This window comes from Callospermophilus lateralis, chromosome 19 (assembly GCF_048772815.1).
Source record: "Callospermophilus lateralis isolate mCalLat2 chromosome 19, mCalLat2.hap1, whole genome shotgun sequence".
NCBI classification, from domain to species: Eukaryota; Metazoa; Chordata; class Mammalia; order Rodentia; family Sciuridae; genus Callospermophilus; species Callospermophilus lateralis.
Genome location: NC_135323.1, coordinates 20,877,707 through 20,890,569, shown reverse-complemented (window position 1 = coordinate 20,890,569; position 12,863 = coordinate 20,877,707). Strand labels below are relative to the sequence as shown.

Below are 12,863 nucleotides of genomic sequence, written 5' to 3'. Positions count from 1 at the left end.
TATTATTGGAGGAGGGACACCCCACAGAGCCTGCTGGTCTCATTTTAAACTCATGGCCCAGACTTCAGGGGAGGCCTCCCTCTTCTAATTGTGTTTCTCTATCTAGAATGAGATGCCCTTCAAAACAACCATTCACACCTCCTCTGTTCTCGACTCCCACACTCCTGCCCACTTTTTCTCACCTCTTGGAGAAAATAGAAGCCAATTGGGCAGGAAGCCTCTCCCTTCCCAGTAGCAAATCAACACAGTGTGGGCATCTGGACTCTGTCCTCCCTCCTGTTCCCAGCAAGGACTCCTCCCCTTGGACCCTAGATCTCACCTATCATGTCCTCCAGAGCTATACCTCTACCCCCAACACCCTTCTGTCCTTGGCCACTGTCATCGGTATAGAAAAACACCCTACTTTTTCTGCCACATAAAACAGGTAAATGATCCCTTAGCGCCCCACCTTCTCCAACTCCCATCTCTCCTTTTTCCTTTAGAGACAAATTTCTCCAGAGTTCTCCAGTCTGTTTCCATTCCTCAACTCTTGTTGTGGTTTTGATCTGGAATGTCCACCAAAGTCTCATTTGTACAGAGGTGGGGCTTTGAATCAGGTGCGCTCTGACCTCATCAGTGGATTAATCCACTGCATGGATTAATTCATTAACAGCTGATTGGACTACTGGGAGATGGGACCTCATTGGAAGAAGTAGGTCACTGGAGTATGCCCTGAAAAGGTTTATTTTCTCCCAGTCCTTTCCTCTGTCTTTCTCTTTCTCTCTCCTTCCTGGCTGACAGCTTTCCTCTGCCATGATGTTCTTCTTCACCTCATGCCCAGAGCAATGGAGATGGCCAACCATAAACTGAATCCTCTGAAACTGTGAGGATTTCAGAAGGAAAAATACATTTTTCCTCTTTTAGAGTTGTTTCTGTTGGGTATTTTGGTGACAGTGACACAAAGCTGACTAACTGAACCTCTTCAAACCACTCCAATTAGCTTGTCTCCAGCCCTTGCTTTTTGGAAACTGCTTTAATAGGCATCTGCAGTGACATTCTGTTAGTAAATCCAGGAGGTAGGTCACCTTTTGTTCAGCCTTGCCTGTCATTGGGCACAGGTGGCCGCCCCTCCTCCCACACTGGGCTCCAGGACATCACCTCTACTTTCCTTTCTGCCTTTTGGGCTACACCTCCTGTTTCCTTGGCTGACCTCACCCTCCCTGCTCAGTCTCTGAACAGTCCCCCAGGTTTCTTCTTCCTACTGACATTTTCAGACAGTCTCATGACATCAGATCATGTCTGTACACTCCTGACTTCAAAATTCATTGCTCCAGCCTTAACCTCACTCCTGCACTCTGGACACGGTTCCAATTGATGATTGCTTTCTCCACATGAATGCTCAGTGGCCATCAGATTTGCTCATGTGACTTGCTGTAGCCAATGAAATGTAAGAATGACATAATCGCTATACTCCCTCTTCCCTTTTCCAAAAGAGGGTGATCAGTAATGTTCTACCTAGAAATGACTCCATCAGCCTGGATCCCAGGGAGAAAACAGCAAATATAGCCACAAGTGACCCACAATAGGTATGTAGCAGGAGCAAGAAATGTTTGCCACGTGAAGCAATAGACTTTGGGGGTTTTGTTAACCAGAGCACAACATAGCCTATCCTGACTTTTACATGTACTTCTTGAGGTTGTGTGATCCAATAAGCAACAGGGAGACTGTTCCAAATCATACTCATGAAGGTGAGCCCAGCATGAATCGTACCATGGGGAGACGGGTATACCTCAGTGTTAGGGAAATAAACCTTAGCCAGGTACAGTGGTGCCCACCTGTAATCCCAGCAGCTTGGGAGGCCGAAGCAGGATCATGAGTTCAAAGCCAGCCTCAGCAAAAGCGAGGTGCTAAGCAACTCAGTGAGGCCCGGTCTCTAAATAAAATACAAAATAGGGCTGGGGATATGGCTCAGTGGTGAAGTGCCCCTGAGTTCAAATCCCCAGTTCCCCCCTCCCTGCAAAGAAAAGGAAAATGAACCTTGCTGGAAATAGAGCAGAGCCCCCACATCAGAGGCCAATTCCAAGTCAGTTCCAATTTTACCCTTAAATTGCCCATAATATGTAGAACAGTGTGGTGTGATGTTTGATGATGATCAACAGTGTTTTTTTCTCCAGCACTGGAACAAATAGTTTTTCTTTGGTTGAACACCTGATAAAGTAATTGATTTGTTAAGGGAGCCTTCTGTAAGAAAAATCTGTCAACAGCAAACACATCCAGTACGGCAAAATGCTTTTTACCATATCAATTTTCTTCTTCCTCTTAAGACCACAACTAACCTCTATTTCCCAACATCCCTTGCATGTAGAAGTGGCCATGGGACTGAGCTGTAACCAGTGGATGCAAGTGGAGCAATATGTGCTAAGGTACCCAGCCTTCCCCAGAAAGCCTGCTCTAGGCAGAGTCTTAAGTAGAAGCACACACACTCTCCTCCCCCGCTCCCCCTCTTTTCAGATCACATTACAGTTGGATTGGCGTGGAGACTTCTGGTGGCACTGTAAATGGTTAGCATCAAAGAGCCCAGTAGCCAGTCAGGGCTGTAGGAGCCAGGAGGGCAGAGGATTCCCTGCTCCAGGTTTGGTCCAGTGCTCAGAGGACCCATCTGGCTGAAGGGACAGTTAATTCTGGAAGGATGAGGGGGAAGAAAGGGTTCTGGTGCAGGAGCTGGGAGGACATCTTATCTGATCTCCTCTTACACCGGAAGCAGGCCAGGCAGGGCGAGGCTTGTGCATCCGAACCACAACTCGGTTTTGGGCAGTCCCTATACCTTCCTTAAGCACAGATCTGCCCCTGCCCTGAGTAAAGCCCTTCAACACTCATGCCACAAGTGTTTCCAGGAAGAAGTGTGAGAGGATTTGCCACAGCATCATTCACGGTGGCTGGACCTGGTTAAATCGATAATCGCTGGCATTCTATGCAACCATTAAGAAGTCTGCTGACTTGGGACTGATGTTGGTGATCAATGCTAAGAGGACAGGATCCAGGGCCAAACTGGCCTCCTCTCAGGGCCTCTATTCTCCTTCTGGAAAATGAGCACATTAATAGGATTGTCTACTGCAGAGAACACAGTGGAATTCAGTTAAGATGATGAAGATAATACACATAAAAAGCACAGTTAGCAGTGGCACAGCCCACATACAGAATGAAATTTAAAATATGGACAATAAAGTCCTAATGTCCTACTGAGTTCCTTCAGCCACTCCAGCTGGCTGCTTCTGCCTCATCTCTCCAGCTCCCCAAACACCCCCAGCACTTGGTGTTCTAGCCACATCAGTTGAGGTCTATCAATGCCATCATTGCCTGGGAGCTCTCTGGTCTCCCTGCCTTTGCAGGCTGTCCGCCCGCCCCTTCCCCAGTCCCCACCAGCTTTCTACTTAAGATACCCACCCTCTTCACCAAAACCTAAGGGAGGTGCTGCAGGTCTTCTACTCCTATCCCCATGAGCACCTCCCTGATTATTGCTACGTCCTCCAGCCCTGCCCACCCATGATCTTAAAGAGGGCTGGGAAGCCAATTGTCTCCTGGGCTTAGGAGTTAAAGCCCATATGTATGTGAGTGTATATACAAACATATATATATAGGAGGGGTACGCAGAATTGAATCTGGGGACGCTTAACAACTGAGCCACATCCCCAGTCCTTTTTATATTTTATTAGAGACAGGGAGGCCCCACACACAACTCCGCAAGACCCTAAGTTGCTGAGGCTGGCTTTGAACCTGCAATCCTCCTGCCTCAGCCTCCCAAGCTGCTGGGATTATAGATAGGTACCACCACGCCCAGCTCTGATGAATTTTAGTTCCCCTGGATGTGAAGGCCTTTGGGGCCACATACTAAGCTATTATGAAGATGAAATGAGTAAGATTTGCCAAGAACCCAGCACAGGCTCTGGCATATGGTAGTTCCAATAGAATTTTAAAAAGAAAGCTGGCATTAGAGAGCAGGAGAGCTAATGATAGGAGTAGCTGTTAGGGACAGAGGCCCAGAACAATGCCCAGCATATGGTATATAACAGGTGTCCCAAAATTGTTTAAGAACAAACAGTGATTCTCAACATTGGGAGGAAGAATCAAGTGGAGTTTATTAAAATTGCAGACTTCTGGGCTCATCTCTGGAGACTTGATTTCTTTTTAAATTTATTTCTTAGTTGTAGTTGGACACAATACCATTATTTCACTTACCTATATTTTATGTGATGTTGAGGATTAAACCCAGGACCCCGCACATGTGAGGCGAGCGCTCTACCTCTGAGCCACAACCCCAGCCCCAAGAGACAGACTGATTCTGAAGGTCCGAGAGGTTGCATTCTGAGAATAACCTATAAGTGGTCTAAGGGCCACATTCTGAGAAACCAACTAATCTTTTCTGGAATATTTATTAAGTAACTATTCATTTCAGATTAAGGTAAATATCCATCTAACCATAGAGAAAGGAACAGGAAGTCTGTGCACTCAGGGAGTTTACACTCTAGTGGGGGTAGAAATATCAAGAATATGAGTCAAAGCAGACCATCAGGGACATAAAGAAGGTGGGTTGAGAAGATGTGGCATGAGCGTGGGTGGTCGGAAGGACTTTTCTGTCATTCTGGAATGATAGGAGCCAGCCGCAAACCGGGATAAAACATCCAGGTAGATCTTCCTTTTTCCCAATCTCCCCTTAATCCAGGGCCTGATCCAAAAATGTCCAAAAGGAAACCAAGTCCAGAAGAGAAGCTGTTGCCTTTATTATCAAGGCTTTCAAGGTCAGGGTAGACCGGACGGTAGACTGCCATAGGAAGGATCTAGACGGCCCTTTCCTCCTGGGCACGGTGCCCCAGGCTTCCTGTGGCAGGGGGCAGAGATCTGACTCACCTGCCTTTTGGGAAACATGGCTCCTGCACCATCTCAAGTGTCCCTAAAACCTCAGGCCAGGCCAGAAGTCAGGGCTGAGCCAACCTCATGTGTGGCGAAGCGTAATCCTCAAATAGGCTGCCTGGTACCACAGGGGCCTCCTGAGCATCCTTTTTGATTTGTAGACCAGGTCTTTGGGGATCACAAGGGTGGGCCTAATCTTCAGGGTTACAGAGATTGTGACAACACCAAAGAGAGGCTGACCCCCATCCCAGCAGGTTGGAGAACACATTAGGAAGACATGAGAATGGGCCTCCTGGGAGGGGGAGGGAAGCCATGTGGCACAATAAGATGACCAATCAGGTGGGAGGTTCCAGGAGTTGTCAGGGTCACTTCTTCTTGGCACGGTCTGCTGCATCCAGGGCAGCCATGTTGCGGGCAGCTGTGATCAGGTGGATGACACTGATGAGGGACTTGAGCAAGGCGATGGGGGCGGTGACCCAGAGACCCATTCGGAAGAGCCCCACAGAGCCAACTGCGGAGAGGCAGCAGGGGAAGGGGGTGTGGAGAGAGGGAATGAATATAGGAACAGGAGATTGATGCGCCCAGATGTCTGAGGCCTTTATCTCCCACTGGCAGGGCAGGGCCCCTCTCCCACCTGCCTCCCAGCCCATCCTCTCCTACCTAACGGTCCCTCGGAGAAATTGAACAGGTAAAGGAGGCAGTAGAAGAGCTCATTTCCAGCACACAGGGTGAACAGAGCAGGCTGCACACACAAAGAACGCTTAAGTAGCCAGCAGGGTCTCACGCACCCCACACCCCACAAGGCTCTCTACCACGGAGGGGGCAGTGCATTTCGGCAAATCACTTCTCTTTACAAAACTTCTGGTTCACAGATTAAAAGTCCATGCTCAGCCTGACCCCCAACCACGCCCTACCCTATTTCCCTCCCTCTTCTTCCTCCAGCCAGTTACTCCCAATGGGTGCACAGAGGCCTCATTCCCAATGCAGCCAGGAGGATCCACTCAAGCCTTCCCCGCCAATCCTGCTCCTTCGTGCCTCAGCCTAGAGGTCCCTCCTTCCCAGAGGGTGTTCGCTGTCCCTCCCTATCACTGTGCCCTCTCTTGACCCCGCACCAAAGTTCCTTCACCCAGAAGCTGAGGGGCAAGGAATGCTCACCCTGGAGGTGTAGTAGATCCGAAGCACTGGATTCCCAGACAGGTCGATCATCTTGTGACTCTCACTACCCCGGACCACAGAACTTGGAGAGAAAATAGGAGGAATCCATGAACATTCATTTCCTTTAATGTCTATCTAACCCTCACATCACTCCAATGTGGAAGATGCTATGTAAAGCTGAGGGGCTGAAAACCAGGATCTTTCCCAAAGCTACACAATTACAAATTGTGTGTGTGTGTGTGTGTGTGTGTGTGTGTGGAGGGGGGAGGTGGCAATCAAAACTCAAATGCCTCATTGAAAGCTTCCATGCCCCTTCCTAGTTACTGAGGTTGGCCTCAAATTTGTGATCCTCCCCAGCAGCTGGGGTTATAGGTATGCATCACCCTGCCCAGGTGCGCATTTGGAATCCTACAATAGCAAGCCAAAAGTGCCTTAAGGAATTGCTTAATTCCAACTGTAAATAAGACTGAAACTAATTCAGAGAGAGACACACACACATGGTTTGCCCAGGGTCCTTCAACAGAGCAGAGTTTACAAGGAGACCTTCTGAAAAGCCTGAGGCCATCCAGAGACACCCTCCCCACTGGTAGTGTTTTCAAGTGGTCAACACCCCAGAACTGAAGCAGACCTGTGGAGGTGCAGCCAGTGACTGGCCACATCCAAGCTCATGCTGAGCTGGAAGAGAAGGGTAGCTCGAGGGTACAGCAGGGCCAAGTTGACCAATAGACACATGGTAGAGCAGCGGTCCGTCAGCATGTCCAACATGGCCCCAAACCGGGTTCCTGAAAAATGGGGACTGTTAGGTAGGAAGGGAGCAGTGGACCCATGTTAGGTGCCCATATCTGGTATATTACTCTGATGCAGAGTCTAAAAGGGTGGAAAATATCTACTACCTAGGGACAAGAACTGCTGCTAGCGGTGGGGTGTGAGACAAGTGTGCAAAGGTCACCATGGCATGAAACGAGCTAGAAGAAAACAGTGTGTGGGGGGGAGGGGAAGCTATATCTTTAACTCTTCAGCCCTAGAACCCAGGCTCCAGGGCAAAACAGGAGTTTAAGGTGGGTCTTAGGGTGGGTCTGGAGAGAAAATTAATTACCCTCCAGAAGCCACACCCTTCCCTCCCCATCCCCCATCTCAAATTGAACTCCCTGTTGCATGTGCCCAGCACACAGTAGGCCCCCAGTAAACACTTGTTGAATGGAAATTTATTCAGGGAGATCTTTAGCAGTACCAGAGCCAAGTCCAGGCTTGCCCTTTATCCAACCCTCATAGCAGGGAATTCTCAAGAGCTAGCTTAAATCCGGTCTACTATGAAACCAGGCCGTCCTGTTCTGCTTTCTAGAGAGAAGGGAATGACAAGAGCCCTCGGTGAGGTCCTAGGAGACAGGGAAAGGGGACAAGGCTGGCAGGTAGGGGGTGCCTCTCACCTTGATTGAGGGCCCGAGCAGCATGTCCATCAAAAGCGTCCAGAAGTCCGCTGAGCAGATAGAAGGAGGAGGCCGTGAAGGGGCAGCAGGGCATGAAGTAGAAAGCAATGATGGCGAAGACAATCCGGGCATAACCTTGGAAAGGGAAGTGGGTGAACAGCGAGGGATCAGGGAGCCTGTCCGAGGCCCCTCGCCTTCACGTTCTTCCCGGGGCCGCAGGCAGCACTCACCGATAAGGTTAGGCACGAAAAGGAAGATATTTTCGCTTGGCATCGCGGCGTTCCACTTGCCGCCCCGGACCAGCTCCGGTGGTGCCAACGCTGTCCCAGCCCCACCCGCGCGGCCTCACCCTCCGGCCCGGCACATCGGCCGCCTCTCCTGCGCCCTGGACCCCGCTGCCTGCGCCCGGCCCCAGATGTTAAAGCTCGCAACCGGCGGGAGCATGGGCCAACCAGATGTGCTCTGGGCGCAGGGGGCGCGAGCAACCCGCCCTTTCAATGGGCAGAGCCTCGCCTCCGCCCACCCCGTAGGCGCAGCCGACCCAGCAGAGATCCCGGCTGCTCCAGCTGTGCTCGGCTTCCGGAAACCTACTCTTCTGCGCTCGTCCTTGCAAAATTGGAGATCAGAGAAAGGAGGAAGAAGCTTTAAAAAATGGCTGCGGCCCCTTTAAGACCTGCCCGTTTCCTTTTCCTTTTCCTCTCTCCGCCCCTTTGCATCGGATCGTACCAAAGCACAGAGGAAGAAGAGGGAGCAAAGAACCATCGGCGCCGAGCCAAAGAAGGAACCGAAGAGGAAAAGGGCAAAAGAGAGGCAGTCTAAATGAATATCACTTCTTTTTCCTTTTTACGAAGGATATGACTTCCTGACGGCAAAGATAAAGGGTTAAGATTCCGCCCTCCTGAGTCTTCGCCTCCCCTAGAAACAAGGCTAGTTGGTACAGTCCACATTCTCCTTCCCCGCCCCCTAACTCCCTGACCTCATTCGCTCTCGCCGGCTCCAGGAGGAGAGAGGCTAGAGAGGCTTCAGAGCGGCCCAGGACTGGCTTGCTTCTGGCTTCTAGGGACACCCTAGTGGTGGGAGGATCGGGCCCTCCCTACGTTATCCTCCCAAACTTAAGCCTCTAGCGCTGGGGTGACCCCCTCCAGTGAGGGACCTGGAGGACGCTGGAGGGGAGGTCGAGGAACGAACTTTGCATGCTAAGAAAATGTCCTCATCTTTGGTTCTAGAATCCCTAATCTCCTAGCAACGGGGCTGTAGAATCTTCACAAACATTAAGGTTTTTATAGCAACGGGTAGCGGCGCCTCCCGGGCTCCCCCTCTTTCCACTTTCCCCTTCCCAACTCCTCCCCTTCCCCCTTGATCCATAATAGGGGCCCCCTTAGACCTCTCCGTCTCCCCCTCCTGCTGAGTACCCCAAGATTTCAACCTATCTGCCAGGTCTGGGGCGGCGAGTAGGCTGCCTTGGCTTGGGAAGGGCCTTGGGAGGAAAGATGGAGGAAGAGACTGTCTGGGCTTGTGGTTTTGTGAGAGTCATCTCCCCCACAAAAAAGTTTAGGGCTGAGATTACATATATACATATACCCTCTCCCACCCAGAGAGAGGAGAAAATTGAGACTGTGGGATGTTTCTTCCAAGAGCATTGATTAAACCTTGGCTCTGGGAATGGAGGTCGGCTGAGTTCTTGGGAAAGCAGACTGGCTTCTCAGCCTAACACAGGCTTTGACTGTTCACAGGGGATGGCATCCACTCCTACCAGGAATGACGAAAAAAAGAGCAGCTGGCTGTCTCAAACTGTGTCCTCCTTGAGTGGAGGGCAGGTGAGCACCTAAGGGGAGCTCTGGAGGTGGGAGTGTAATGAGGTGAGGAACCCCCAGGCAGAGGCAGCTGGTCTGAGCTGCAAGCCCTGGGACACTAACCTCCATCCTGAGCCCTGAGCCTCCCTCAGACTGCTCCTCACAGGTCTAGGGCCTTCTAGTCAAATCTCAAGGCTCAACCCTCCAAAACAGACTCTTCAGCCCCAGAGCCGCCAGCTGGGAAGCCCCCAGACCCAGCATTCTGAGGCTGTACAGAAGTTTTCACACTCAGATCTTCTGACTTCCTTTCCCAGAAGGTTTCAATATCTCGTTCTGAGGAATTCCTGACTCGGATCAGCAACGAACTTACAGAGGAGGCCTTGTTTATAGCTGGCTGCCACATGAATCCTGTGCCCACCAAGGAAAAGCAGACAAAAGACCAAGGGACTCAGATATCCAGTCACGGTGACCTCCACCTCAGGACTGCTGTGTCTAGAGGCCCTCCCATATGCCTGGTTCCAGTCCCTGACCCTCTCCTGACCATAGCTGACCTCGCCAGGAATCTATGCCTGAGTGGCCTGTCTCAGAGCTGGTCCTAGGCACAGTGCCCCATAAACCCTAACCCAGGACCCACTCCTCACTGCTGGCCAGAAATTCCCTTGGCCCCTTCTGCCCTAGCCGTATCTCTTGCTGCCCTTGGGTTGGGCATAGTCATTTCTCTAACTGGGGCCTCTGCTTCCAGTGCTCTTCACCATGACCGGAGGCACAGACACCTGGTGAGTGAGGCTTCATGGAGATGTCCTTTGTCCTGGGAAAAAGATAAGGAACCTGTAGGGGAGAGAGCAAGGGTTTGGCAAACATTCCAGCGGGGTAGAGGGATTTTTGAACCATGCAGTTCTATTTTATTCTGCTCTGATCCTCAAATTCAGAGTTCTCATTCAACCTTCTCCTTTCTCTTCTGCCATCTCCAGCTCTGACAGAGACCATATCCACACCAAGGCACACCGGCTATCCCTTCGTGATAAGGTATCTATGAGGCTGTTCAGTATTAACAAAACATTTAGAGTTTGCACTATGTACCAGTACTTGCTTTAGGAAATGTCCTAAAATGACATGTCCCCATGTCACAGAAATATATAATAGAGTCTCAACCTTTGAATTATTCACAGTTTAATGTGAGGACAGACAATTAAATGGCTAATCACAATATAGTATGGACACATACGTGTAAGAGAAATGGAAACAATGAGAAGAATACTTCTGTCCCAACTTAAATTAGGACAGGAAGGAAAGGAATCATGGAGCTTCCTGGAGATACCTAATGAATTTTCCAGGAGAATACTGGACATGGTAGTGCAATGCTTGTAATCCTAGTGGCTTGGGAGACCGAGGAAGGAGGATTGCAAGTTCAAAGCCAGCTTCAGCAACTTAGTGAGGCCCTAAGCAACTTAGCAAGACCCTGTCTCAAAATAAAAATTAAAAAGGGCTGGGGGTCTGGCTCAGTGAATCCCCTGGGTTCAATCCCTGGTACAAAAAAAAAAAAAATTGCAAGAAAACAAGGGCTGGTAGGAGTCCTCCCAGTAGTAGAGATTCCATGAGTAAAGGCAGAGATATGTCTTAGAAGGGTGAGTGTAAGCAGATGCATGTGCACTGAGGTTGAAGGATAGGGCCTGAAGCAGCTTAACCCCTGGAATATGCAGGCAAGGTAGACAGGGACTAACCAAGAGACCTGTGTGTGCTTTGTTAAGATCATAGACATTTTTCTATAGGTAAGAAACCATTGAAGAGTTGGAGTATGAAGTGGGAATTTTATATCAGTCACTTTCATAGTCACTGGAAAGGGGGAAAGACCAAAGGCAGGGAGGCCAGTTAGGAATTACTGCAAAGAAACCAAACTGGAGATGATGGTCCTAATCCGGACAGTAATGGTAAAGATGGGAGGAGGAGCCCTGATTAGAAATGGTAGAGGGAAAAAGGGAATCAGATGACTGCCAAGTTTCTGACTTGGGCATCCTGAGTCTGATCATGTCATGTTTCCTCTTGGAACTCTATGGTAGCTTCCAATTTTTGTAAAAGCCAGTGTCCTTCAGTGCTCACGTGGCCCAGAATGAGCACTTCACATCTATTGTCTCTGTGATTTCATTGTCTGTAACTTCTCCACTTATTTCCCTGTCTCTGCACCTGGGCCTTCTCATTCTTTCTGGAACATGGCAAGCATGTTTCCGACTTTAGGCAGGAAATGTTTTTATTACTTTATTTAAGTGTGTTTATCGTCCTCATGGGGGACTCCAGGTGGAAATATTCTATAGACAGACAGCTGGAAATATGGATTCTACACTCAAAGGATAGATCTAGGCTGGTGATTGAGAGTTGACCCTGAGGTTATGAGGAGGGAGCTGGCAGTTGAAGGGAGAGTATGTGGTGGCCCTGTGAGGCTTTGGGTAGAGTAAGAAAGGAAAAGGCCCTAAGGGTGGAGCCCTGGAGAACTCCCTATAATGGGTTGGCAGAAGAGGAAAGAAGGATTCAGGGAGAAGGAACTGAAGCCAACAGATGTTTATTGAGTATGATGTGCCAGGTTCATCACCCCCATGGGGACAAGTCATTTTTCTGACTTGGGCCACTACTTCAAGTATTAATCACCAAACTTGAGGCAAAATGCAGCCGAGAATAAGCCACTTCTCTTGTCCTTAAGGAGCTGATTTTTTTAGTGCCTTTGGGACATTAGATCTCTCGTAACAGGGCTGGTATTAGAAATAGTTTGAATAATCAGAAAAGCCCCGGCCTTAATAATTTATCTGTTAACTTATGTAAGTTGTTTTCCTTCTTCCTCCATCCTAAGATGCTCTGTGAGGACCTGCCAGTCCGTACAGTGGTTTCCCCTCCTTCCCAGATGACACTTGATTAAGGATTTCATCCTGAGTAAACATCTTTCCCTCATCCACCTGCCAGCCCCCCATGATTTCAGGAGACATTTTCTTGCTTACCTTCAAAGAAGAACCTGGAAGCCTACACACTTTGAATTGCCCTTTGAATTGTTGGCATTGTGGCTAATCAAAAATGTTAGGAGACGGAATGGGTGAGTAGATGGGGAGGTAGGTAAATGGTGAATGGGTAAATGGATATATTCATTGAACATATATTAAGCACTTACTGTGTTCTAGTACTTCTCTAGAGGGTGAAGTATAGCAGTGAACAAAACAGAATCCCTACTGGTAAGGAGTTTAAAAGGGGCAGAGTGAGTGAGTAGATGAAAGAGAGGTGAGTGGGTGGCTGGATAGATGGGGGTAGATGGATGAGTGAGTGGAAAGGCAGATGGAGAATGATGGATAGATATGCAGATGGATGGGTGGAAGGAGAATGTGGGTGGGTGAGGAGATGGAGAGATGGATAGGAAATGGTGGATGAATAAATGGGTGGGTGGTGCATGGGTTTGATGGATGGTTAAAGGATGGAAAGATGGTAAGACATAAGCTTTGGGTCTAAAGAGAACTCTCTTCCAGAGAGTTCTCCCCCACAGTTTGACATTCTATTAGCCCAACCCTTTTTGGTGCTGTTCTTGTCTCTCATGCCCTCCCCCATTTTCCCCTCTAGAACATGCCTC

The 12,863-nt window shown here is 49.3% G+C and overlaps 2 protein-coding genes across 3 annotated transcripts; one reads left to right on the top strand and one right to left on the bottom strand.

Moving 5' to 3' along the window:
• Positions 1–4,733: 4,733 nt before the first annotated feature.
• On the bottom strand, positions 4,734–8,160 carry Cdipt (CDP-diacylglycerol--inositol 3-phosphatidyltransferase). The gene is made up of 6 exons (XM_077105965.1): positions 7,700–8,160; positions 7,470–7,604; positions 6,671–6,824; positions 6,043–6,124; positions 5,548–5,629; positions 4,734–5,398 (listed from the first exon to the last, which is right to left on the bottom strand). Exons 1-6 carry the CDS (start codon positions 7,740–7,742, stop codon positions 5,253–5,255), a joined length of 642 nt encoding a protein of 213 aa, XP_076962080.1. The 5' UTR covers positions 7,743–8,160; the 3' UTR covers positions 4,734–5,252.
• A 312-nt stretch (positions 8,161–8,472) lies between these two features.
• On the top strand, positions 8,473–12,659 carry LOC143638304 (putative protein T-ENOL). 2 transcript variants are annotated; one of them, XM_077106046.1, is made up of 6 exons: positions 8,473–8,745; positions 9,203–9,286; positions 9,580–9,727; positions 10,005–10,038; positions 10,234–10,288; positions 12,102–12,659. In XM_077106046.1, the coding sequence occupies exons 2-6, from the start codon at positions 9,206–9,208 to the stop codon at positions 12,165–12,167; spliced, it is 384 nt and encodes a 127-aa protein (XP_076962161.1). In that variant the 5' UTR covers positions 8,473–8,745; positions 9,203–9,205; the 3' UTR covers positions 12,168–12,659. The 2 variants fall into 2 exon arrangements, with proteins under 2 accessions (XP_076962161.1, XP_076962160.1); XM_077106045.1 differs by having other exon boundaries at positions 9,577–9,727.
• The last annotated feature ends 204 nt before the right edge of the window (positions 12,660–12,863 follow it).